Raw genomic sequence first — 18560 nt, 5'->3', positions numbered from 1 at the left:
GACATTCACATTGAATACAAATCAAGTCTACAAAGAAACAGCACTTCCTTTGCTAAAAAAAAAAAGTTTTCCAGTTTCACTAAAAACCTGCTACATATACGTTTCTGTTGTGTGCTACATTCAGATTAGTCCTCTAACAAGCGTAATTTCTATATATCAGAGTGCAGCAGTGCATCCCACTTCACACCTGCAATGCTCGATGAGTAAAAAGCCACATTTGTCATGTGCTTGGTCAAAGTTCCTTAAGGCATTTATATGTGTATATATATATATATATATATATTATAACCTGGATGTCCCAGGGTCAAAATGGGAGATGCCCCCAAGGGTGGTGGAGAATGACCAAGCTAAGATCCTGTGGGACTTCCAGATACAGACGGACAAAATGGTGGTGGCTAACCAACCGGACATAGTGGTGGTAGACAAACATGAGAAGACGGCCGTAGTGATCGATGTAGCGGTTCCGAATGACAGCAAGTCAGGAAGAAGGAACACGAGAAGCTGGAGAAATACCAAGGGCTCAGAGAAGAGCTCGAGAAGATGTGGAGGGTGAAGGTGACGGTGGTCCCCGTGGTAATTGGAGCACTAGGTGCAGTGACTCCCAAGCTAGGCGAGTGGCTCCAGCAGATCCCGGGAACAACAGCGGAGATCTCTGTCCAGAAAAGCGCAGTCCTGGGAACAGCTAAGATACTGCGCAGGACCCTCAAGCTCCCAGGCCTCTGGTAGAGGACCCGAGCTTGAAGGATTGACCGCCCACAGGGGCAAGTGGGGAATTTTATTTTATTTTTTTATGACATCTTCCATCTATGGCATGAAAAATTTAATTCTCTCCAAACCAGGAGCAAATTCCACTGAGGATTGTTCACATATCTTCACCAAACAGTTATACAGTCATAACCCTCATAGCCAAAATACTTTTGATTAAAAGTGTAGATTAAAAAGGCTGACTTTTTACATCTTTACATGGCACTCGTGCAGTCACCTTTTGTGCTATACATTCTCTTTAGCATGCACTGCACTGTGCCTAACATGCATGCAAAACAGCAGAATCACCAACAGAAAAAAAAAACAGTGAAAGTAAAGAAAAAAAGAAAAAAAATCCTTCTCGCTTTAGAAATAAAATTATTTTCAATAGCCACAACAGACAACTTATTTACTAAACAGAACTATTGTCTTCATGCACAAAGGAGAAGTAACACAAAATACAGTGTCTCTGAAAATACTGTTTACAGTTTGTGCAAACACAATAATGCTCCTTATACTGACTTTCTTCGTAAATGAGGGAACTCCCGGAAACTATGGCCAAGTGAGATCCTGCTTCCTGGCGAAGTTAGTCCAGTGTTGTCCCTGGAACTTGGTGAACAGCCCTGAATCCTGTAGGAAACTGAGTTGTAATAAACAGAATTAACGTGGCAGCCACGATGTTCACTGTGGGACATAAGAGGGCTATCGCAAATCTCTAAACGGTAGCACATGCAGGAACAGAGGGAGCTAAGGCTCGACTCCTGTCTGCTTCTGCCTGCCTTTATCTGGAAATGCAACCTGTGCCTGCAGGGGCTTTTTCGTCTTTCCTGATCCACCGGAGAAGAGATGAGGTTGGTGCGACTGGTTCCTTCCTCCATCGGGAGGAAAAGTGTGCTATGGCTGTGCACCATGTTGCTCCGGTTCCTCTCACTGTGGCTATCTCTGCTTTGTTCCCCTAAAACACCAAGGCCCAGGGTCCCATCCAAAAGGCCTCTGTCTCTCTTCATTGAAGCCCTTTCTTGTGCATCCCGTCGCTCATCCTCAGTGTTCATGGTGAGAAAACGGAGCACCACTAAATTAAGAAATGCCCCGATAACAGTTAATCCCACCAGAATGTACATAAAGCTGAAAGCGACATAGGGCGTTTTCTCCTGGAGGTCCTCTTTTTTCTGCAAAGCCACAAAGTCCCCAAAGCCAATTGTGGTGAGTGTGATGAAGCAGTAGTAGTAAGCATGGAAGAAGCTCCATCCCTCAAAGTGGGAAAAGGCTGCGGCGCCCACACACAGTGTTCCGATGCAGGACAAAAAGCCCACCAGGACCATGTTCTCCATGGACACCTCAGTGCGTCGAAAGCCCAGGCATTGTTTCAGCTTATGTAAGAGATAGCGGACAAATGTGTTCATCCTCTCTCCCAGGCTCTGGAACATAACCAAAGTGAGAGGAATGCCGAGTACAGCATAGAACATGCAGAAGATCTTTCCAGCATCTGTTCCAGGGGCTGCATGTCCATAACCTTAATGCAAAGAGATGGAAAATGTAATGACACTGTGACGCATCATGAAGCAACTGTCTATTTTTAATCAACACGTCATTAAAACCAAGCCTCAAATATTGCATTCTTGCAGAAAAAATAATGTTGTGCTGTGAATTACGAAGCAAGCAAAGTGACACATCACCCGTCATTTCCAAAAACATAAAATAAAAAAGCAGAAGAAGCCTTACATTGACTTACCAATGGTAGTGATTACTGTTATGGCAAAGTAAAAAGAGCCAGCAAATTTCCACTGTCTCCCGGCGCGATGGGGCTCAGCTTGCAGCACTACTCTCTCGATTTCGCGGTAGTCGTCCTCGGAGAAGCGGTACTTCTTCTTCATTTCGTTGCGCTTCTGCTCCAAGATGCGCCGACGGGAGCTCTCCGACTCAGACTCCAGCGCGTCAAACACCGCGGCGCCCACCAGCAAGTAGGAGAACATGCAGAGGATGAGCGACAAGGTCCGGACGTTTTGCTTCTTCATTCTCGGCATCGGCACGAAAGTCGGAAGCACGGGCACGGTGTTACAGGTGGTACTGTTCTTCAGCTTAGACTCCACATTGGTTTTGCAGCCTGTTGCGTGAAATGTAATTTCACGAGGGGCGGGTGGGAAAATAACGCCTTTAACTCTTGACTGTGTTATGGTTCAGACGTCTTCTTTGTTTTTAAAACGCGCATATTTTCCTGTGCGTACCGAGAGCTATCGGCTCTCTGCGCCGTTATCTGTTTTAGTGGCCTCAGCTTGCCTTTTCGCATGCGCAAAACAATCACCAATAAAGAAGAAGAAGAAGAAGAAGAAGGAAAAATGTTTGTGTATATCTATATAACATAGATATATAAGACATAGCACAAAATACAAAGTAATATTTTTCGCGGATGTTCAGTTATGTTATGTGCAGCAATTCCTATGCCCATTTAATATGAAGAGGTTTGTTCAGCACCATGGACAGCAACCAGTGGGATTTCACATTTGACCTGGCACTGTGACTGCACATACTAAGTGGAGGCTCAAGAGGCTGTGAAGCAGGGAAAAGGTTCAGGTGCGTTTAATATGACTGAAAATCTTTGCAGACACCAAATCTGGGGAACAACATAACCATTAAAAAAGTAAAAAATTAAAAAAATTTAAAAAAAGCTCAAAGTTCTAACATCTGGTCGTGAAGTAAGTAATCCCCAGGTTAAACGAAAGTTAATTAAAATCCATTCAACTGTACAAACATTAAAATGAAAGCCTAATTTAAGCCTTAAATAATAAAAAATAAACATGTAAAGGTCCTCATGAGCTAAAGACATGGAAACAAATAAAATATCAGGTAAGACAGTGTTTAGAAATCTGGCGTATTGGATTTGTTCTATAAAATAGATCAGTAATAAAATAGCGAGAAAAATGAAGTAATAAAGATATCAACAACAACAAAATTAAGGAATCAAGTTAACAGTAAAAATTAAATAAGACTGAAGGAATAAAGTAAATATATACATATATATAGTTTATCCCAAATTACAATGTGGTCAAAAATACAAACGGAAGTTAAAATTCTGAGAAATACAATCTTAATTCCTTTTTTTAAATCAGTTTCCTTAGAGCGTTACTTATGTGAGACAGCTCTTGCGTTCATGTGCAGTGGCTAAAGAGGGGGGGGAAAGCACTGCTATTGTAGACGCTTCTAGAAATTTTTCTGTAGGTGATGCTGGTTGCTATGGTTACTTGTACCAGTGGCACAGACTTGGACTATCAGTGAGGTTGACACTAATAAGTTAACAGTAATGAAGCCGGTTTCGTTAATAACGTTGTCACAGCATCACAACATAAATTATCCTTATTTAGACCTTTTTTTAAGTTAAGCAAGAAGAATCCTCTGTATGTCAGTACAGGGCAGCAGCAGGTGGATTATTGTGTGTGCTTTTGTTCCTGTCAAACAGAGCAACCTGCTCTCCGTGGTCCTGTTTTTGTGGCAAAATCAGCGCACTTACATCCCTGTTTTGATTCAAACCAGCGCTCCATAAATCAATTACATCTCAGCTGATAAGAGAGGAACACAAAGCCCCAACAGCCACCCATCAATCCAGACAGCTTGTATTCACATCGTTTTCAAAGCCCAAGGACCTGGAACAAAGCGAGAAGGCCCATCAATCCCCACAGAGTTGAAGGATAAGTGTTTAGACTTAAACAGAAGCTTCATTAATCGAGTTATACCTGTTGTCTGTTTTCTCTAAGGTGTATTTTATTATAACCCCGCAGACCTACAAATTAATATGTCAGGAAAATATTAAGTAGACTATGGTGAGGTCATATTTATACACATTCAGCAGGATGCATTAAAGGCACTGTTTTCCTTTGTTCCCTAAACAGTACTTGTGTTTTGCTTTTTTCAATCTAATATTTATGATACTACAGTATGACACATCACAATGAAAACTTGAAATCAAGTAGTACATGTTCAAGGGCTGGATTATACTGTGTTTGCGTCCATATTCATTACATTAATATTAACTTTCTGACAGCTGCCACATGACAGCTGGTAAGTTTATAAGGCTAAATTATTTGTGGAGAAAAATGTGAACATAAACAGCTATGCTATGCAGAGCTGTGCACTGTCCACGCACAGCATTTGCTATTTTTGTTTTGTTTTGGTTTTTGTTTTTATCTCACAAAGTCAGTTACACCCACAGTGCATGTGGTAATTGGTAAGTGTATGCAGATTTTGCAAAACCTTGTTAAAGCTGCACATGGCATGCAGTGAAAAGAGAACCTCATGCCTGAAGGCCCATTTTTTTCCCACTAAATAAAACCCATCTGTCAGCTCTACAACAACAAAAATGCAAATCTGTCAAAATCCTGGAGGAGAGATTGTAAAAATTAATCTCCTCTACAAAAAAAGAAAAAGAAAAAAAACTTTCAGGGTCTTTTTGTTTAACAGGCTGCAAGGACAGAAGAAAGAAAATTATCTAGGGACAATACGTGTGATGCAAGAAGCAGCTAGACACAAAGACACGGACAGCTGTGGGTTTTTGAATCGAGATAATGAATTTCTTGTTTCTATAGCGTGGCGATTTAGGACAGCAAATAAGAAATTGTAGCAAAAAATCTAAATCAGATTGCTTGACAGCCTGGACATGTCATACTCTAATTTCTTTATGTCTTATTAAATATTTAAATTATGACCCTTTAAAAAAAAAAGAGATGCTGACATAACCTTCTTATATAAATTCTATATGTGAGAGCTGTGTCACAATGAATTGATTGAGCAGAAGTCACATCGGTTAAATCAGTGTCAGCACAGTATAACATACTGTCTTTATCAATAAAGAAAATACACTGCAAGAATAAAACAGTGTGTTGATCTATATGTATATATAAAAAAAAAACAACCACCCAGCACGCCCCTGCGGGCGGTTTATCCATCAAGCTCGGGTCCTCTACCAGAGGCCTGGGAGCTTGAGGGTCCTGCGCAGTATCTTAGCTGTTCCCAGGACTGCGCTCTTCTGGACAGAGATCTCCGATGTTGTTCCCGAAATCTGCTGGAGCCACTCGCCTAGCTTGGGAGTCACCGCACCTAGTGCACCGATTACCACGGGGACCACTGTCACCTTCAACCTCCACATCCTCTCGAGCTCTTCTCTGAGCCCTTGGTATTTCTCGAGCTTCTCGTGTTCCTTCTTCCTGATATTGCTGTCATTTGGAACCGCTACATCGATCACTACGGCCGTCTTCTTCTGTTTGTCTACCACCACTTCATTTCCTTTGTGAAAACCTAAAAGGCATCAAACATTTGTATTACTCTTGATGGACACTTTATAAAGTGTGCCCTTTAACAGTGGAAGCACAGAGTTCTTAAATGGCCAGCGAAAGCATATTTTGCACGTAATTAGGATTTTGATTTATTCTGATAATATGCAGTCGATACATTTTAACACACAAAGTCTGCACATCATTTGGTGACCACATTTAATGTCAGAATTATTATAACAGCAAGGTCATTATTAAAGTTAATGCACTCAAACTTAATCTTTCAGTGCTCGATTAACATGTGTAGAATACAGTGCATAAACGAGTATGTAAATGCTAAATATAATTATATTTAGATGCCATAAATAAATTAAATACTACATTTTAAAATGCTGGGACTGGGTTTTTATCAGAGATACAGGGTTTGTGCATAAAGGCACACATTTTTCAACATTTACATTATTTGTATGAGGAAGGAAAGGAAACAGAAACAGCTGTGTATTAATGATATCAACTTGTCCATAAGGCACATTATCTTCTCCTCATTGTAAGACTTATAATGCCTGGCTAACCATAGTAAAGTCAACAACTGGCAATTAAAATAAATACATACACCATGATTGTGCCCATTTGAAACTTTAATTGCTGTAAACCATCCACACAAACGTCATAGAGCCACTAGGTCCTTATTAGTAGGTTTTCAGATGGGTTTTCAGAAGTGACTGTGTGCATTTGTCCTATGCTTTAAGATGTAAGATCATTAAATAGCCACTGGTGAACAAACTATGAGCCATGCAGGGATCAAGAGAAACACATAAATGTCAGTGGTCTGGCAGCCGGGCCATGAGCTGTGTGCCTGCTTATGTTGGACATGTTGGATTACCTTGGGAGAGTTTAAGTCTGTCTTAAAGGAACGAGAGAACAGCTCTTTTACTCAGTGTGATTGTTTTTAATGTACTCTTAATTTGATCTGTTATTGTATATTTTACACATGTTTGTATGGGATATTGTATTTGTTTTAAATGTTATATACCTATGTTGTATGTGACTTTTGTTGCTATGATGCCAGGTCTCTCTTGGAAATGAGATTTTTAATCTCAATGAGATTTTTTACCTGGATAAATAAAGGATTAATAAAAAAAAAAAAGGGAGCAAATTAGCTAAAAGAAGTTTCTATGCAAACTTTGCTCCACTCTACTTTCCACCAGGTTTCATGAATTTCAGCTTCATTTTGCATAATCTTGCTGAAAAACAGACATGTCAGGACTAATTATGTACCTCCAGCTGCTAAGCACCTGAATTACTACCTAAAGTTACCAAACAGGAGTATTGCAACACAAAAAAAGACGAACTTGCAGATCGATCACAAATGGAAATATGACCATATATACTACTGGTAAAAGTGCTGTTGCCCAAGAAAATCTGTGTACTTACTGTGAAAAGAAAGTCTTGCATGCATGCCTTTATGTTTCTGGATGGCAGTGCAACAGATTTATTGAATTTGTGTTTTTTGTGGGGGTTTTTTTTTTTAATCATTTCTAGTTAAGTAAATTAGTTTAAAATTGGCTTAAACATATGGTGCTTTTTGCAGAAGTATCCACAAATGTTCAGCCGGTCCAGGTGTCTTCTTGTTCTGTTGCAGATGATCCTTAATTCCAACCACCAGCCTGTTGCCGGAAGCTCATAGTCAGAAGGGGTGGCAAGGGTTAGGCATTATATTACTATCAAATCTCTGACAAACACAGCTAGATGGGCTTACATGCTTTTTCTAATCTCTGTGTAGAGCTTCTCATCTGTACTGAACTCGCTGGGGGGGAAAAGGCGACAGAGAATCTGTTTTATGAGGCAGAGGTACTAAATAGCAACAGCAAATACTGGATGCCTGCAGAGCCCTCTGGTTTCCACAGTAACTGAGACCAAAAATAGTAACCCACACCAGCGGCTATTCAACACTGAATCCCCTGTGATAACACATGATTCTATTTATACCTTCTAATGCTGAAATACTGGCGTCTCGTATAAATAACTCTGTCCAATTACTGTCAAAAAATGATATAATGGTCCAATTATATGTTATCACCTCTTAATCCTTGTTTATGCTGCAGGTTCTTATTGTATGAAACCTAAATGCAAGTTATTAGACCGTTATGCTGAAGATATTGCACGAAAGAAAATACACAATCACATAACTTGTCAGTGTGCATTTTCTGGCATCAATTAAATAACTAGTTAGTAGACAAAAAATGTCATGATCTAATTGATCATGTCATTTTTTTAAGCTGAAATAATAAAACAAAGTTGCACTGTTTAATAACTAGTAAAAGATTAACTTGGGATTTTAGGCTGTTGGTCAGACAAATAGTAATAGTAGTAAGTGATATCATCTCACCATAAGAAGGTTCCCAGTTTTCAAACTTCCTGGTTTGCTGAGGGATTTTTGAGTGGGTTCTCATGCCTGCAAGGGTTTCCTCCTACGGTCCAAAGACATGCTTGTTGTTATGTTAATTGGTGGTTCTATATTGGCTGGACTGTTGTGTGAGTGTGTGTGTGGTTGTCTGGCTTGTTGTGTGATATACTGCCCCCCTGCCCCAATGACAACAGGAAAAGTGTGCATCCTTATAGACAGAATAACTCCCTCCTGACCCAGAAGTAGATGGCTTTGTGAGTGAGTAGGAAATTGAAAGATTGCCTTTTTTGTTGCTATTGCTCAAAAATATATATAATAATCAAGATTGCAAATAACTGCTCATTTTAAGCAAACCTTCACATTTATAAAAGTTGCCAGATCACTATGTGCATTGTTGGATTTTTGACCTTCCTTTAATATCTGAGACATTCAGCTACCAGACAGGAGGGGCATTAGATTCACATGTCATCTACAAATGAAATGAGATAAATTAGTAAGACACATTTTAGGTTTATTGGTCTGGTTAGTTTTCCTATTTTTATATCGTTTTTCTTTATGTAGAGCTGTTTGTTTGTTTTTTTCATTAATGCGTTAATCAGTCCTCATCTCTCATTCCTGCCCTGTTGCTTCGTTATTATATAACAGTAAAGTGAAAGTTTTTTCTGCATTTAAGATATGCTGTCTGACTCAGCTGGTTTGCGGGTTTTAACACCGCTAACCAGCTCAGTAAGCTGATGTCTTCGGGGTGTATCGGAAAAGCGCGTTGCTAATGAGTATATTTAAAAACCCAAACGATTGCAAATAACACCAAAATGGAGTTAGATTTATATGATAACGTTTACTAAGAGAGGGTTTTAGCAATACATAGCTTCCAGAATTAATAAATATAAAATATAGGTGGATTAAAGTGCTAGTAAACGTAGTTAAGTCACGTGGTTGATTTTTAAATGAAGCTCCTGAAAGCAGCACTAGGACTGCAGCCGCCAGCGAAGCCGCTATCTGATGATGGTAGACCTGAAAGACGGATGGTCAGGGCCGTCCTCGTCTAACCTGAACATGCAAGTGTAGCTTCATTCAGCAACGGTTGCAGCGCTAAACCAGGCTACTCGACAATTTAGCCTTAGCTAGTCGCATATCTTTTTTTTATTAAAGCATGGAGGACGATTGTGTTTGTGAGTACGACTCCACCTGGGACACAGAGAGTGATGGAGACGACCCGGCCGGAGAGAGCCAAACCCGTCGGTCAAATCAAGACAAAAACAAATCGAGCTGGGCTTTAGTACGTGCTTTTATTATTACTCAGCCAGAGGACAAAGGACAAAAAAACCCTACTGTGCCTTAGTGTAGCTCGTTTCTTTTACATGCAATGCTACGTTTTCTGTTGCCTGTTGTGGAAAGCTAACGTTAGCTTTACGCATCACTGCTGCGACTTTGCTAACTAGCCTAGCTTGCTGCTAGTTTACTTTTTAGTTGAAAATCGTCGTCAATGTTTACTCTGGCCTGCTCACAGTTAGCAGTAGTCTGTGAGTCATAGTTAGAATGGAGGAGGAATTAATTAACATCTAGACTTAATTCATTGCAACAGTGGGAATTTTATTAACCAGACCTTATATGGCAACTCCTATGACGTTATCAGGAACAGCATAGGTCGTGACACAATTATTAATGACCCCTTGATTTGTAGTATATCAGTTCAGGTTGTTTATACTTCTAATGCAATACAATGCAAGACCTGTATTTAATTTATGTGAGACGCCTGATGCATATCAATGTATTTTATTATGTATGCTTAATATTTGCAGTGGCACCACACGCCCAGAAACATGAGAGCAGCAAAGGACATGCAAAACTACAGGAGAGGATACCCCGTAAGTTACACCTCAGCTCATCTCTTAAACAAAAAAATCGTGCTCATAGCTGAAAGATGTTAAAGTCTCCTTTATTCTGTTTGGACAGAATCTTGCAGACGAGGAGTGCTCAGAGGACAAAATGAACAATCTGCAGTTTTATCTCAATAAGTTTCCCTCTGCTCCTGATGGTAAAATACTCATATGTTTGCATATAATATAATATTTGCTGTATGCGTGAAAGTCGTGCTTGTGGTGATGATACCAATATTTTGTCTCATTTGTCGCAGATATCTACATTGAATCCTTTCTTAAAGAATGGAAAAACGACTACAAACGGCTGGAGAGAGTTCACTCGTACATCCAGTGGTATGTACTGTTTGACACTTTGAACTTTGTACTTTAGCCATATCCAGCCTAACGGCAACAGAACTGGCCACAGCTTACTTTTGCCATCTTGATGAACTTGTAGTCTGAAGCCTGTTACGCATGCACACAAACACATTCACTCGTTTCTCATTTTGTACTTCCTTCATTCCTTGCTTCCCCTTCTCGCAAACAGGAAGAGACATTATTAATTCTCAGTAGGGTTGATTAAATAGGACATGAGCCACACTTGCATTATTTTCTGTTATTGCCCAACTTCTGCTTTATTTTATGATGTCAGATGTAACTGTCTTTTTTCTTTTTTTTTTTCTTTTCACTAAAGCTGGTTACACAGTCTACTGTATTTAAGTAACTAACACTACTCATGAATACTGATTGGACTAGTTGTTTGTAGCATCCTTCCATCTGTGCTGTGCAAAAGTCCTAAGCCACCTGTCATTTCTTTATATTTTGCTTTTAAGGAGACATAGTTAGAGCAGGACATCTATTAATGAGAAGGCTGGTAGTTTGATCCCTGGGTGCTCCAGTCTGCATGGCGAATATCCTTGGCTGGATACTAATCTCCTAGCATCTATCAGAGTTTGAATGTTAGATAAAAAGTACTTAAGCATAGAAAAAGTGTTTGTGCAAATGAGACATTTTGTATAAAGCACTCTGAGTGCTCCGGTAGAGTAGAAATAATATAAGAATCAGTCTATTTGTTAAGCCTAAAAAAGCATCTACTTCAAGGGGTGATCTACTGCTGTCTACACATAGCAGACAACTCAGCAAAGAACCAATTTTGAATTGTATCTGTAAGCACTTTAGTCCTCACAGCCTGTCACAAAAACAGATTTTTTTCCTATTTCTTTTGTTGAATCTAGTGGAAAAGCCAAAAATAACAATTCGAAAGGCATAAAACTGTATTTTTGCAACGAACAAAGAGAGCTATTAGCCAGAAGCCTGGCATATCTTTACTGTGTGTGTGTGTGTGTGTGTGTGTGTGTGTGTGTGTGTGTGTGTGTGTGTGTGTGTGTTTGTGTGTGTGTTTTTAAAAACAAATTGGAAGAAACTGGACAAGTGAAGGATACAGTAGGAGGTGAACTATATCATAAAAGTATGCCTTTACAAAATATGAAACAAATCTAGCAAAGACCTGGCACAGGAGATGCATCTGGTGCTTTGGTTGGTCAGTCTATTGTTCACTGAAACCTTATCAGAAATGGCCTCAGTGAAAGGGAATTGGGGAGAAAAGGCTGAGGTATGCCAAATTACACAAGAACTGCACTGAAAATCAATGGCAATGGGTCTTAAGGTTCAAATATGTCAATATCTATGGAGGAGTTAAGGAGACAGACTCGATGGTGAGTGTCTACAAAATACAGTGGAGGCTGTGTCATGGTTTGGGGCTGTCTTTTAGTCAGTGCTGTTAGCGATGATTTTAAAATTGATAGGTGGATGATTGCAGAAAAGTACCCTCAGATTTTGATCCACCGTAAACTACCATCTGGAAAGAGTCTTATAAGCAACGCTTTCATTTGGCACCATGATCCCAAACTCAGTGCAAATACACTAAAGGCGTACCTGGATAGGAATTGTAGTGGAGAACTATCAGTCATGTTTTGGCCTTCCCACAGGCTGGACATCATTGAAGCAGTGCAAGATCATCTTTACAGAAAACTGAACAGGCAAGAAAGAAGCCTGGAAAACAATTCCTGAAGACTACTTAAATAAATTACAAGAAAGTTTGTTTATATACCAGATGCTGACTGTCAAAAAACTCAGTTTTTGCTTTTTATATACTGATTTTCCATGCATGTTTGCACATTTCAGTAAATCACTAACACCTATTTTCCTAGCAAAATATAAAGAAATAAGGGCTGACTCAAGACTTTTGCAAAGTACTGTATATTTCAGCTGCGTGCCTAGGACACACCTGTACAACCTCAGTTATAGCTACATCGATACGCCTCTGTTCTCCTGACACGTTTTAGGATTTGAGATATTTTTGAGCATGGAGTACTGAGATCGATTTCCAGATCACAGGCAGGAGGATTGAGGAGACGGAGAAATGAGAGAAGCCTACGCTCTACATGTGCACAAGATGTCAAGTAGCAAATGCTTTTCCACATCCATAGTACATACCAGAAATAGATGGAGTGTTCACAGTGGGAAAAGAATTGTTACATATACCCTTTCCTTTCGTGGCACGTTAATAGTTTTTACATTTGTTACTGTAAACTGCCAAAAAATAAACGTTAATACACTGAAGGATGTCACGTTTGTTTACACAGTGGTGTTTTGTTTAAAAATGTTTTTAAGAACGAAGCAATTTATGAAATTATAGGATATACATGTTCTTTTAAAGTATTGGATAAAGGCACTAGAATATATTATATTTGGGTCATAAACTGTTCGCAGGGACATCTGGTGTCAGCACCACTGAATTAAAGTGTCGTGTCATTAGAAGTTAATTGGTCTTCTGTTGTTTCTCTCTTGAACTGTCTGCTGTTGCAAGGCTGTTTCCACTGCGAGAACCAGGGGTTAATTACATGGCTTCAGAACTTACCAAGAAGGAAATTGAGGTAAGTGTAAAATGGAAAGCGCTCTCACCAAACAGTAGCAGAGTTGGTCAACAGTGACTTTCTATCACAACACAAAGCAACTGAAAAAGAATTAAGGTTAATGCCATAAAGTTGTCAGAGTCCAAAGTCGGAATGAAATGAAGTCTATTGAATCTGGACTGGAACTGCCAGGTTAAATCAACCAAAAGACTGCTATAGTTTTCCTAAAATTACTGTCTTGGTCAGGTACTCTGACTTCCTCACACAGTCCAAAGACATGCAGTTAGGTGGGTTACGCTAACTGGCGATCCTAAACTGACCGTCGGTGTAACTGTGAGCATAATTAGTTGTCTCTCTGTTAGCCCTGCGACAGACTGGCGACCTGTCCAGAGTGTACCCTGCCTCTCGTTCCAGCCCCCCAACCCACTTTGTTTGACCATTAACTGTGAAACAAAGTCAGTTTGTTGGACAGGTTAAATTTCTTATGTTTTCCATAATAAGTTCATCACATAGTAATGTTGACTGTTTGTTTGGTAACTATTCCTAAAAAAAAATGTAGCATGAGAACTGTCAGTGTCTACAATATGGCTGCAGGTTGATGCATTGGCTACAGGTCTGTTGGTGTCTCCACAGCCAAATTTATTTAATTCTTTTACATTGTAAGGAAACAAAAGAGCAAATGCAGTGGCTATATGCATGTCACTAGGCAAGTTCTACGATTCTTTCAACAGCATGTTGAAAAAGGAAACAAAATATGTGATGTAACCTCTTTGCAGCATTGTGGCTTTCCTGCCTCTAGGAGCGCCCAATAAAAGGTTACCGTAGAGGTCAAAAGGTCAAATAAGATGCATCACTGAAAATTTGACAATTTCATTTCATATTTGATACAGTTCTAGCCAGTAAATCTATTTTCCTTTTTCTTTTTTTTTTCTTTTTTTTTTTTCTTTTTAAATGTGCTGTAAATTCTCACCAGGCCTTCAAGAAGAATGAAGATGCCAAAAGGCGACTAGTCGAGTCCTATGAACTCATGTTGGGTTTTTATGGAATCCGTTTGGTTAACAAAGAGACGGGTGAAGTGAAACGTGCAGAAAATTGGAAGGAGCGCTTTGGGAATCTGGAGCGGTAAGTATTATTATTCTCATGTCAGTAATTTCCCGCATATGTAGTAGTTGTTTTTGTGATTACAGCTTCAGCTGCCTTGTCCTTTGCAGGAATATGCACAACAACCTGCGGATAACTCGCATATTGAAAAGCCTCGGGGAGTTGGGCTTTGAGCACTATCAGGCTCCTCTGGTGCGCTTCTTCCTGGAGGAGACTCTGGTCAAAAAGACTCTGAGCAGTGTTAAACGGAGCGTGCTCGACTACTTTCTGTTTGCTGTGCTGGACAAGCATAAACGTCAGGAGCTTGTGCGCTTTGCTTACCTTCACTTTGAGCCAAAGGATAAGTTTGTGTGGTGTCCCAGAAAGGTTCAGAAGCTATTCAGAAAGGCAGAGAAGAGACCTGACACTATAGGGAATGGTGATGGAAAGGAGGAAGTCTTTTCACGTGTTAAAGGCAAAGATGGAGAAGCAGCCCTGCAACAGAAGGAAGATGGACTGGATAGTGTTGCAAAGGCTCAGAAAGGAACTGTTAAAACTGCAGTTAAGGACAAAAGCAAACCATCCGAGGCATCCCCTGAGCCTAAACCAGAGTCTGAAGTAATCGAAAATGGAAGTGTGGAGACTGAGTGTAATAATGAAATTTTGGGTAATGGAAATGACTCTTCAGATGACGTTAATGAAATGGAACATTCGCCCAGTAACGACACTGTGACAGGAAAAAGCGAGTCCTGTGCAGACAGTGAGCTGAAATCTACAAGTAACTCAAATGACCAGGATGGAGACATCAATATGCAAACGGAAGAGGATGTAGAACCCGAAAAACCACCGAAGAAGAAAAGAGAAGATAACATGGTGCTGCCAAGCAATGGCCTGGCTGGGGGCTTAGCCGGTGGGCAGATAGAGGAAAAAGCTGTTCCTAGTAAAGCCACTGGTCAAACGAGCCCGTCAGTGCAAACTCCTCATAAGACTTCAAAACACCCGCCCTCTCTGTCTTCAGAAAGGGAGGAAAAAATCCCTAGGACTGATTTTAATCAAGTGTCACATAAAAAAGAAGCAGACGAAACGTTGCAGGACAGTATGTCTGCAACAAACGGGTCACTGATGAAAACCGACAACGGTGTGGATGAACAGACAAATGGGAAGGAACCCGAGGATATTGACATGGAATCGAACCCCACGAGCTCAGACCAGAATGTGGGGAACTCATTAATGAACTGATTCATATTAAATTAAATGGAAAAAATGTAATATAGGGACAAAGTATGGCTTAAAATCTTTCTAGGCCTTATTTCTACTATATTTAATGTTAAGATGTTAACTTTGAAGGACTATACAGCTATCAGCCACAACATTAAAACCACTTTGAGGTTGAAGTAAATAGCACTGATCTTACAGTTTCTACGGCGAAACATTACGTCCTGGCTTTTATATATTTTGATACATATCACCTACCTAAACATTGTTATAGAACACGTACATGCCTAGTTGATGTACTTCCTCACCCAGCAGGATACGTGACCCAACACACCACAAAAACTGCTCAGGAAAAATGACAAATCACCCATAGTGTTGACCCAATCAACACCAATGTCCCCAGAACCCAATCCAACATGCCAGACGGAGCCCAGACTATGAAAGACCCAACTCTCAATGATCAGGACCCAAACTTCTTTATGTCAGACACCACCAGACTGTGTCCATGCTTTGGATGAGGTTGGTCAGAGCTGTTTGGTGGAATGAGGAGGACCTGCACAGTGTTATGTAGTTAGTTGTAATGTTGTGGCTGATGGGTATATGAATTGATTAATTTGTTAAATGTGGGACCGGATTCGACTCTTATTTCTACATGGCCATCAGACAATATTAAAGGATAAACACGACGTATTGTATATTTTTGACTTTTAAACCAATCCCAAAAAAAAGGACCAAAGTGTGTGATTAGTTAAGCCTCAGTCACACAGGCCTAGAGACCGATTGGCAACTGCCTGGCAACCAGTGGTTTCTATAGGAAAATTAGTATTGCTTGACCAGTTGCAAGCAGTTGCTGTGAAATTGTTAATGAAAGGCCCACTTTCATGAACAAGGGGGACCTCGAGACCCCCTCTGGTAACCAACGGGTAAATGTGCAACAAGTTGATGGGTGGTTGCAGGAGGTTGCTTGCTGTTGCTCAAGGAAGCTGGTGGCAGAGAGATGTACAGTGCTGCACCAAAGGTTTGTGTGCGGGTGCTTTGGTCACTAGCAGGTTGCTGCAGTCGCTAGTAGTTTGCATGGATGACGCTGGCTTGCAACGCAAAATATAGAACATTCGCCTTTAAAGTAACAGTTGTGCCTTTTGATGCTCAAACCAACAAGATGCAACTTTTACTTTGATACAAACCTTCTCAGTTTCTGGTGTGCTAGCACCCAAAGCAATCACAAGGAGTTCTTTGATGCCACCACGCTCTTTACAACCAATTTCACACAGCAACAGTCAGCAGCTTTTCACCAACCAGTCAGGTAATATATATTTTTCCCTAGAGATCAGGCTGGTCGCCAACTGGTCTCTAGGCCTGTGTGACTGAGGTCTTAGACTCTGAGTAATTTATATACTCTTGAGTATACTGTATGTTATGTACAGTAGCAGGAGAGTGTCTGGGAGATTGAAATGGTGGGTCACTGATGCATTTTCAGTAGTTTTAGAATGACAGTGGAGCTCTCTGGCACCTAGAGCCTGACTGCAATATGCAAGTTGGATAAATCTACTGCTATTTTTGGTCTTCTGCTTTTTGTCAACAGTAAAAATATAGAATATGGCCTGTCTTATCCTTTAAAGTCGTTATGACTAAGACTGTCAGCAGCAGATACTTAATAATTTTGCAGAATTCATAAAGTACTATTATTACTGAATATCAATGAAATGAAGTTTTCAGCGTTTTTAACACCTTAATACTTTGAATTTTGAACATTTTTTTTGCACTGAGAAATAATGAATTTGAAGAGCTTTTTTCCCTCTTTGAGGTGTGTGTGTGTGTGTGCGTGTGTGTGTGTGTGTGTGCGTGTGTGTGCGTGCGTGCGTGCGAGAGAGAGATTCTTGTGTTTCTGCTGGATCCTGCTGTTAAAATGGAATTAATACTCTGTATCATTTAAGTTATATTTCAGTAGTGTTGCACAGTCTGTATGTCTCCATGCGGATTTGGGAGGTAGACTTTTGAACAACTGAAATCCTTGCCAAAAATGTGATAAGACTGGTTGATTGTACAATGTGTAATTCTTTGTGGCAGAATTGATAAAGCTTTGGATATAATTTAAAGTCTGCTGTATGTTAATTTGAAATGGGTACAGTCTGTGAACTTACAAGCCAGGGTGATTATATCGATGCATCTTTTTATATTTGCACTTAATTTCCACTGTTATTGTTCAAGTTACTGTATTTGCAAAATGAAATGGTTATGACTTTATATATTCCTTTTTTTCCCTCCTGACTTACCTGGCCGTTAATGAAGCAGAATAAAGCTGTACTATTTTCTGATTTTTTTTTTTTAAATGCATTTCTGATGTCGGAGTCCAGATTTTGTGTTAAAATTGCATTTCTTAAGAACACACCGAGATGGCAGACAGCATTTGCGCCAATTCCCAAGACCCTTGCTTTTTCTGTGAAACTGTTATGTCGACTGAAATATGAGTTGTTTTTAGTATACAAATTTGGCTGTGTGAAAAGATGTGACTCAAAGCAGCGACAAGAAGAAAAAGGATGGATATTGATGCACAACAACTTGTTCAGGACTCAGGAGCAGTGTGGAGTCGAGGGCGTAAGGGAGAGCTAGAGGTACACACTGCTGGAGTTTCAGCATTGTTTTTATGCCCACCCTCAGTCGTTACATATACCCTTCCCCTCTTTGGAATATTAGACATACCTCAATGCAATATTTTACATTTAAATTACACAAAACTTGCAATGTGTCACTAATTTTGTGCTGCTTTAGCTCATCCAGCTGATGGTGTCGGTCCATAATTTACAACAGTCACTACTTCTCTTATGCTACAGGTCAAATCTTTTAGAGAAGGTCACACACAGCGATCGCCAAACAGTTATTCAACCAAATTGCTCTCAAGGTCACATTTTATGATAACCTGTCAAAACTTGGCTGGTTGTGAGTGTTAGCTACTATGTCACTGATGAGATATGATGATGTTCTTTATCTGAAGTGGGGCTGAAACGCCTAATGGCTTAAATGGTTAAATACCAAATATTTACTTGTTCAAGCAACTGAATTCTGAGGATTTAATGCT

The 18560-nt window shown here is 40.0% G+C and overlaps 2 protein-coding genes across 2 annotated transcripts; one reads left to right on the top strand and one right to left on the bottom strand.

Moving 5' to 3' along the window:
- Positions 1-1098: 1098 nt before the first annotated feature.
- Positions 1099-3001, bottom strand: kcnk15 (potassium channel, subfamily K, member 15). Its single transcript, XM_005731791.1, has 2 exons — positions 2477-3001; positions 1099-2257 (listed from the first exon to the last, which is right to left on the bottom strand). Exons 1-2 carry the CDS (start codon positions 2766-2768, stop codon positions 1257-1259), a joined length of 1293 nt encoding a protein of 430 aa, XP_005731848.1. The 5' UTR covers positions 2769-3001; the 3' UTR covers positions 1099-1256.
- A 6386-nt stretch (positions 3002-9387) lies between these two features.
- On the top strand, positions 9388-17320 carry ogfr (opioid growth factor receptor). The gene is made up of 7 exons (XM_005731790.1): positions 9388-9691; positions 10215-10280; positions 10369-10450; positions 10550-10628; positions 13144-13210; positions 14163-14311; positions 14401-17320. The coding sequence occupies exons 1-7, from the start codon at positions 9566-9568 to the stop codon at positions 15506-15508; spliced, it is 1677 nt and encodes a 558-aa protein (XP_005731847.1). The 5' UTR covers positions 9388-9565; the 3' UTR covers positions 15509-17320.
- Positions 17321-18560: the final 1240 nt, after the last annotated feature.

Source organism: Pundamilia nyererei, unplaced genomic scaffold, assembly GCF_000239375.1.
Source record: "Pundamilia nyererei isolate P.nyererei 1_Seehausen unplaced genomic scaffold, PunNye1.0 scaffold00044, whole genome shotgun sequence".
In the NCBI taxonomy this organism is placed as follows: Eukaryota; Metazoa; Chordata; class Actinopteri; order Cichliformes; family Cichlidae; genus Pundamilia; species Pundamilia nyererei.
This window is presented reverse-complemented; position numbering and strand designations above follow the sequence as displayed.

Bases quoted from the DNA above. Each gene is read 5' to 3' on its own strand.
- kcnk15 (XM_005731791.1), bottom strand. From the start codon at position 2,768: ATGCCGAGAATGAAGAAGCAAAACGTCCGGACCTTGTCGCTCATCCTC. The intron at 2,258-2,476 runs GTAAGTCAATGT...CTTTGCATTAAG, and splicing joins AACAGTAATCACTACCATTG to GTTATGGACATGCAGCCCCT.
- ogfr (XM_005731790.1), top strand. From the start codon at position 9,566: ATGGAGGACGATTGTGTTTGTGAGTACGACTCCACCTGGGACACAGAG. The intron at 10,281-10,368 runs GTAAGTTACACC...CTGTTTGGACAG, and splicing joins ACTACAGGAGAGGATACCCC to AATCTTGCAGACGAGGAGTG. The intron at 10,629-13,143 runs GTATGTACTGTT...TGCTGTTGCAAG, and splicing joins GTTCACTCGTACATCCAGTG to GCTGTTTCCACTGCGAGAAC.